General features: G+C 26.4%; 2 protein-coding genes across 13 annotated transcripts in view; both read right to left on the reverse strand.

Annotated features, from left to right (window-relative positions):
• Positions 1–2,710, reverse strand: part of LOC105257493 (transcription factor 12) — a 113,072-nt gene extending 110,362 nt beyond the window's left edge. For 8 of the 10 annotated variants that reach the window (XM_011268213.3, XM_011268208.3, XM_011268185.3 and 5 more), the window contains exon 1: positions 2,405–2,709. The gene's annotated coding sequence lies outside the window, so the exon portion shown is untranslated. Of the gene's footprint in view, positions 1–2,404 lie in introns of all 10 variants that reach the window. The other 2 variants (XM_025414034.1, XM_011268157.3) reach the window with 1 other exon arrangement.
• On the reverse strand, positions 269–2,072 carry LOC105257489 (type-1 angiotensin II receptor-associated protein). Of its 3 annotated transcripts, none has more exons than XM_020029386.2 (6): positions 1,771–2,072; positions 1,482–1,516; positions 1,274–1,385; positions 1,122–1,197; positions 825–978; positions 269–484 (listed from the first exon to the last, which is right to left on the reverse strand). In XM_020029386.2, exons 1-5 carry the CDS (start codon positions 1,807–1,809, stop codon positions 833–835), a joined length of 408 nt encoding a protein of 135 aa, XP_019884945.1. In that variant the 5' UTR covers positions 1,810–2,072; the 3' UTR covers positions 269–484; positions 825–832. The 3 variants fall into 3 exon arrangements, 2 of the variants coding, with proteins under 2 accessions (XP_019884945.1, XP_011266440.1); XR_002192827.2 differs by having other exon boundaries at positions 271–484; positions 770–978; positions 1,771–2,067; XM_011268138.3 differs by having other exon boundaries at positions 273–484; positions 841–978; positions 1,771–2,066.
• Positions 2,711–9,062: the final 6,352 nt, after the last annotated feature.

Consider the following 9,062-nt stretch of genomic DNA (forward strand, 5'->3'; position numbering starts at 1 on the left):
ACAGAATAAATTCTAAGTGTATTAAAATTATTAGTTGCAATGTATGGAGCGGTATCGAAACTTATAGTATAATATAATACATGAGATTCGAATCGCAGTGTTTTTTAATTGGCAAAATGGATGAAACTATATAATTCAAATATTGTTATCGATTAGTTAAAGTAACTTATGCCAATATAATATTTTTAGATTATATTAAAAAGTATAAAAATATTCTATATATAAAATATATTGCAAGAGATTAGAACAAAAATAGAGAATATTTATATTAATAAATAAACAAGTATATATAATCTTTGATCTTATATCGTAAGTTACGTATTAACAGCATTGATAAATAATGCCAACATTATCTAAAACATATTATGTTACAAACATGTATATACTGTATTTAGAGCAATTTTTATTCAATCTTAAACTCCATCAAAATCGGAATTTTGTGGAATAGGATGTGATATGTCCTCATAATCTTGCCGGCCATAACCTGTAAATAATTTAAACAAAATAATATACAAAGTAATCTTATTTATACAATTACAAAGCATGAAGTTGGACTGGAAGCTGCAACTGGACACTACAATTTCATGCAATTTAAATTCAGGCGCAAAGCAACCCTAAGAGAAGCACAATAACAGAGAATAGATAATTATGACACAGAAATAGATACCTAGATAATTAACATAGACAGATAATTAAAAATCGTTAAGTATTAAAGAATTCAGGACACAATTATAAATTGCAGTAAAGCATATAACTGTCAAGCACATACTTAAAATCAGATCTTGACGAAGCACTGATGCATTACAAAAAACGTAGATGTCTACCCAGTGATTTACTGACCCATCGCAGGACTCGGTGCAAATACTGTGGCTAAGCTGCCGTTTCTCCCTTGGCCTATTCGCAGCAGATATATACTCGAGATAGGACGGGCAATCAAATTTATAATCATAAGAGCTGCGCTAAATTTATTAGCTGCATCTACAAATTGATATAGTTAAACAAATAAATTGTTTACATGAGATAATAAATATCTCTTTTTTTTATTTTTTTTTATGATAAATGTATGTGAAAAATGTACGTATATATCATATACATATGTTAAATATATAAACTATACTTACCATGGTAGCCTGTAGGGAAGTAGACTGATAAAGTGATCACATCGAGAAATATAGAGAGCACATTTATAAAAAGTGCCTATAAGAAACGTGTGTAATAACTGATTTCAAATTAAAAAAACTATTTTTTTCTTCCTGAGTCTATAATAACTTACAAATTGAAGTGGTTCATCTGACTCGATACTATGAATAGCCCATAATATACAAACAAAGAATAACGAATTATAAAACAGCACAGATTGTGGACACCAACTTCCTTGAATACTCCTATAAAATATTTTACATAGATTGTAATGATGCAAGATTCTTATAAAAAATGAATGCAAAGTACAACGCAAGCATCACAAAGCAAGCTATTCTCACCATGTTACAAGTATCAAATGTATTGCAAATATAACCTGAAAAAATATATAATAAAAAGTAATATATAATAAATATTTTTTATTGTTGTTGTATTATAAAAGTTTATTAATATTTTTACATTTATAGCTTATAAAGCTTTATAAAACATTAAAATCTTATATAAAGGTAAGAATTTACTGATATATTTTAAAAAATTAACGATAAGTATAACATTATATTTACGAAAAACATTGAAAATGTATACGTTGAAATAAAAAAAATAGAATGAAATTATTCTTTATTTACATACCTTTAAAGGAAAATGGGATAAATTGGTTATATTAGGCATTTTCGTTGCGCGTATCTATAACTATAGAACAATAAAGTGTAATGGCGAATTAACGCGATTAAAAAATATATCTTTCCGACTATAATATGTGAAGCACTGTCTAATTGTATAAAACACTATCTAATCTATTTTTCCGCCTACAAAACTTTAATTCGATAACGATATAAAATATTTATATATACTGCGTACATCATCTCTGTGCGCAGCCCTCTTGCAAGTATTGCCATCTGACATTCTCCTATCAAACTATCATAAATAGGAAACTAATTTCGCAACCATTTAACATTCAATGAATATATTTTAATAAGAACATTTTTTAAAATATTAGGATTGCGAAATTGAATATATCATAATAATAGAGCGATAGACACGATTATATATATTTGTTCTAGATATTTAGAGGAGAAAAGAGAGGAAATATATATACATGTCTTTTTTTCTCCTTTATCTAGATTATCATAAGAGAGAAAAAGACCGATGCTTCTATATCCGTTACTGTCTCTCTCTTAACCCTATTATTACCGGATTAATATCTCGATTTTTAAGACGAATGCAAGAATAATATTATTATAATGAATTGTAGAACAATATGTACCTGATTAATCGCGTCAATTAGATTCTCGCTGCATTTTGGTGAGAAAATAACTGTGAAATATGTTGGCCCAAAGAAGAGAGGAAAGGGAGGGCTCGATGTCGGACACACATACATATACAGACGATTCAGTGATTGTATGCGATGATCAATGAGTTCTCACCAATACTTTATTGATGAACGCCAGAAACACTCGCGATTAGTTTTCGCGCACGAGATTCACTTTTAAACAGTAATAATCACGAGAAACACGGAGCGATCCAAATCCAATTTACGGTCTATCGCGGCGCGTTACGTCACTAACCCGCGCAAAATCTATCGAAAAACACACAGATTGCGATTCTCGAAATAATGCAATCGATCGATCGATATAAGGCATACTTTACCCAGAGAAAAGACTGAGACAGAGAGAAAACTGAGAGATGTCATGGCCTGCTTTTAGGTGATCCCTGAAAGCAATATTCCCTCTATGGACATTGAAAACGTGGACATGAACTACAAAGCCGATATACATGAATGTTCTCAGAGGGTATCATGTGCACAATTTCTGGTTTCGTTCCGTGCTATGTGCACGAAATGTCGGTAACCAGAGTATAACAAGACACTCATGTATATAAATTGATAGTAAATAAATTATGCAATCGTGAAAGATACTGTAATCTTCCAATGTAATGTTCAAAGATGAAATATTTTTCTATATTCATTGCCATGTTTATATATTTTTATTTACAAAACACAAAATGCCTGCTATGGAATAAAAACATTTTTAACCGTTATTTCTATAAATCTTAATTAGCAATAAACTGATCTTTGATATTTATTAATCACTTTTTTAATTATTTAAAAAAGTTATTATATTATTAATTATTTACTTATTTATTTATTACTTATTTAATTATTAATACATGTATAGAATTTGTCAAATTAATCACTGATTGTTCTAAAGTTTTTATAATTAAGATTCGAAAAATATAGTTGCAAAATATTTTAAATATCTCTTCCTTTATATAAAATATAAAGAATTTGTATGTTCCATTCTAATATAGTCAACATTATTAATATACTTTTATTATAATTTTCTTACCAGCATAATATTTTTATGGTTAATATTTTATATAATACAATGTACTAAATTATAAAATTTAATATAATTACAAAATAGTATTACTATTCATAAATAGGTTGTATTCATACTGTCTTTTAATTTCTAATCATGTCCAATCATTATGCATTTCTATTATCTATTATTTTCTTCTTCGAGTTCTTGGATTATTATGGTTTATTGTATATTCTTTGGTGTTAAAATCATAGGGATTATCATCATTTGTCATGCTTATTCCTTCCTATGGAGTTCATGGAAATATTTTCTATGGACATTTGTTCTCTCGAGTATAGATATTCAAATCACTCAGAGAGAGAGAAAGAGAGAAAGAGGAGGAGAAAGGATTTGAGATATTCAAATCACTGTAGTTGTCTTTTTTCTATTTTCTCCATTACTGTCTCTTTTTCTTTTATTTTATTCAAAAATATTAATATAATTAAAAATAACATATATATATATATATATATATATATATATATATATATAATTTTGATATCTTTTTTAGTCTGATTCTTTCCCTTCGACTTGTCCAGCATAGGTAACCCTATCTAAGGCCAGCATTCATAATTCATTCTTATATTTAAGATCGTCTTAAGTAAGTTAAAATACAACTATTTTACTAACTGATCGGAATCTCAAGACGCGATCTAAGATCATACTTAAGATTATTTTAAATATAAAAATAGTCTACATATATGAATATCGGTATTATACATTACTGCCGGCATAGCTCTTAGGTTCATTAGAGTGACTCAAACCTCATCCGGCAAATGCCTCTGTAAGGTGGAGATACGAGGAAAAAATTTTTTTAAAATTTTATTTTTATTTTCTTTCAATACAGAGTTTAATACAAAAGTGAATATAAAATATAATTTGAAACTTAATACAAAATAATTTTTATTTATTACATGGAATAATTTAATACACGAAAATGTCTTTAAAAATATACGTATAATATAAAACTTACTGAAAATTTTTATATAGTAATAACAGACAAGCCCGATTAGCGATGATTAATTATGCAACATTTATCATTGATAATCGATATGCGATATAGAATTTAATAAGTTTTATGTAACGTAAATATATATAATCGTGATTAAAAGAGTCATTAATAAAATTATTGATCATTTCTTCGATTATAGAAGAAAATATTTGCATTACTAGCGCATTTTGTGTAGATTATCAAAGGAAATATTCAAAATACGAAAAAATAAAATAAGCTTCAATGTAAATCAACAATTAAATTACAAAATAAATCGCGATTTAAAATTCGCGAGAAAACGCGAATAAATAAATCGATAATAATAGGAATATTCGATTCCGAGAAATATACGTATAATTTTTATAATATGATAATCAAAACTATCAATAGATACGTGCGCGACATAATTATTATCACACAAATGATGATACACGAAGATATTTTGATAAACATTTGTGGTCCGCATTGTTTATGAACAATTATTACTTTAATGATATTTATAGAATAAAATATAATTCCCGCGACGCTTTATCTCGTTGTATTTTTCAATTATTTAAAATTTAATTATTTAATTTAGAATCAAAACGCACAGCAAAACAATCGAATCATAAATCGAAAAAATTAACATAATAAAAAGCTTTGCGATACATCAAGTTAACAAATATTATTTAATTAATCCATGTAATCTAAAACTTTTAGACACTTTAACATTTCGTGTATATGTTAAAGTACGTAAAATATATCAGCAGTGAATGGATAATAACACGATCGGCCTTGGCGGCGTATGACGCGCTGTGTTTACATGTATGGTCTTGATATCATTCACACGACAACATTCGAAGAGTAAGGTGCGAAATACTTCGTATATTATTACATTTTTTCTCTAACGATAAAACACAATTATGACTAGTATTAAAACATAATTCGTTAGGATAATTATAATTAGTACTTGCTAAACTTTTAATTGTAATTATTACGCGATCGGGAATGCCGTGCAAAATGTCTCGCGATTTTTGTGTATACTAATATTAATTAACTAATCTTAATTAATCTTGTTTTCAGGAGTGAAAGTGAGTGCAACGAAAAAATAGTGAAGGAGAGGAAAAGCAAGTCTAAAAAGCACTGGACCACGTACTAAGCAACATTATCCGGTAAATAGTTTATAAATTATTTATCATTTATATTTATCATTTATATTCAGATTATATATATATATATATATATATATATATATATATATATCATTTATATTCAGATCATATTATATATTGCATGTTTTCTCAATAACGATTCTCTCTCTTTCCCTCTCCCCCTCTCCCTCACCCTCTCTCACTCTCTCTCTCTCTCTCTCTCTCTCTCTCTCTCTCTCTCTCTGTCATTGTAAATTATTTAAATTATTTAAGTTTTTAAATTATATTAGTATAACATATATATAAAATATTCTGGATTATCTTATTTTAATATACTTAAAATATCTATAATAAAATATTCTTATATTATTTAACACTTTTACATAGATAGTAATATTTCATAAACTGCTTCACAATAATATATTTAAATATTTTATGCATAAAGGATTCCATAATGAATAAATTGTTTAATAAATAATCAATTTTAATCAATCAATTAAAATACTTCTATAATTCAATATTCTATGCGTGTGTATTTTATAGTACATAAAATATTTTGACAACGAATTATTAATAAAATCATGACTTTGGCAAGAGTAGTGCGTTGTTTATATATTACAGTTTTGCTATCATTTGCTCGGTGATATTCAAGCAATAAATAATGATACGAAACGATTCGTATACTAATTAATTGTTTAAATAATAAATAATCATTTAATTAATCTATAAATATAAAAACTTCTACAATTTAATATTTTGCGTTACAATCGAACAACTAAACTTCAAATTTTTCTAAAATGTGAACATAAATTAATTATTAATTAAATGACTGCTATCACAACTTTATTTATTATTTTAATATTTTCATTCTTATAATTCGTATTACACAGCATATAATATGCGTATCAGTAGCATACGCATTGCTGTAGCAAGTAGCGAATGATTTTAATCTCGTGTAAAGGTCATGTTGCTCTTTTATCATTTAAGTATATAAGTTTCGTATAATTATTTTGTATGATTATTGAAAGTTTCGTGCAAAGTGCGCCACGTATTTGATTAATTATAATTAAATCGTGTTTTCGTGAGTGAGTGAATGCCACAAAAAGAAATAACGAAAGATACGTAAGAGAAGAAAGGAAGTTTGGAACATACGGAGTAAAATGAAGTAACATGAAGTAAAACAATCGAATAATATATGCAAATAATTAGCATAACGAAAGACCCCGTGACAAATTGTTTAATAAATAATCAATTTTAATCCATAACTTAGAATGCTTCTATAATTTAATATTTCACGTTAATGTACAATATATTTTATAATATATAAAATATTTTGGTAACGAATTATCGATAACACGATGTTCGAGCAATTCGATGTTTTGGCAATGTAAAATATAAACAGTAGCGCGCTATATTACGGCTTTGTCATTATTCGCACGGTGACTCTCGAGTAAAGTAGTGATAAGAAACGCTTCGTATACTGTAATTTTTTTACTAAACACGATTACGGTTAGTATCGAAACATAATTTACTATAAATATTGACAAAAATTAATTAATTAAAGATTAATTAACGACATGAAACTGTATCGCAACGATACAGTTAAATCTTTATCGAATCGTAATCATTCATTACCGCGATTAAAAATTGAAACAGAAAATACATAAAAAGGGATAGGAGAATTAAACATAATCTTTCGATCATCGATGCTTATTATATTATTTCTTTAATAATATTAAACTTAAATATATTTCGATCAATGCTTTAAATTTTCTCAATCCTTGTTAATTAAACAATATACAATTTAATTGAGAATCGATTAAATGATAGTAATCCAAAATATTAAATAATCATTTCGATGATTGCGATCTTTACGGACAACAATTATTATTTCAATACTTAGAGTCACAAATATATTTCATCCGTGTTATTTTATCGTTCTTCAAAATCTAAATATAATTTGGATTGTGAGAGAAGACGAACTAAAACAATTGAATTATACGTAATTATATATGCATAACATAATTATATATGCAAATAATCAGCATAACAAAAGACTCCGTGAATTGATCGATAAATAATCAATTTTAATCAATAAATTAAATTCTTCCATAAATTAATATTCCACGTTAATGTATATTTTATAATATATAAAATATTTTGGCAACGAATTATCGATAACATGACATTCGACTTTGGCAATATAAAATATAAACAGTAGCGCTTTATACGTTACTGCTTTGTCATCATTCGCACGGTGACTCTGGAGTAATAAAGTTGTGGTGAGAAACTCTTCGCTATATTATAATTTTTTTTGTTAAACACGATTATGATTAGTCTTGAAACATAATTTGCTAAGAATATTAATAAATGTGAATTAATTAAAAATTAATTAACGACATGAAACTGTATTGCAACGATAAATCTTTATCGTATCGCAATCATTCATTACTGGGAACAAAAATTGAAACAGGTTATACATAAAAGAGGATAAGAGATTATGTTGCGATATTTCGATCATCAAAACTTATTACAATATTTCTGTATAATATTAGAATATAATATTAGAATTAAATATATTTCGACCAATGCTTTAAATCTTCTCAATCATTGTTAATTAAATACACAATTTAATCGAAAATTGTTTAAATTATAGGGATCTGAAATATAAAATAATCACTTTGATAATTGCGATTTTTACGGACAATAATTATTATTTTAATATTTAGAATCACAAATATATTTCGTCCGTGTTACTTTATCGTTCTACTTGATAATCTAAATATAATTTCGATGTGAGAATACGCGAATGTAAAACAATCGAATTATAAATGCAAATAATTAGCATAACGAAAGGTTCCGTGATAAATTGTTTAATATATAATCAATTTTAATCAGTAAATTAAAATACTTCCATTATTTAAATTTGCGTTAATGTATATTTTACAATTTATAAAATATTTCAGCAAATTATCGATAATACGGCGTTCGATTTTGGAAATAAAAATATAAACAGTAGCGCTGTATACGTTAGATTTGTCATCATTCGCAAGTGACTCTCGAGTAATAAAGTTGTGGTGAGAAATGCTTCGTATATTGTAATTTTTTTTTGTTAAACACGATTATGATTAGTCTTAAAACATAATTTGCTAAGAATATTAATAAATGTGAATTATAAAAATTAATTAACGACATGAAACTGTATTGCAACGATAAATCTTTACGATAATCTTATCGCAATCATTTATTACTGGAAACAAAATTGAAAAACGGATACGTAAAAGAAGGATTAAAAATTAATTATGTTATGATTCGATCAATGATGCTTATTGTAAACATTTCTTTAACAATATTAGAATTAACTACATATTTCGATACCAATGCGTTAAATTTTCTTAATCATTGTTAATTAAATACCACAATTTAATCGAAAAATCGATTAAT

Source organism: Camponotus floridanus, unplaced genomic scaffold, assembly GCF_003227725.1.
Source record: "Camponotus floridanus strain SB8 unplaced genomic scaffold, Cflo_v7.5 scaffold74, whole genome shotgun sequence".
Classification (NCBI taxonomy): Eukaryota; Metazoa; Arthropoda; class Insecta; order Hymenoptera; family Formicidae; genus Camponotus; species Camponotus floridanus.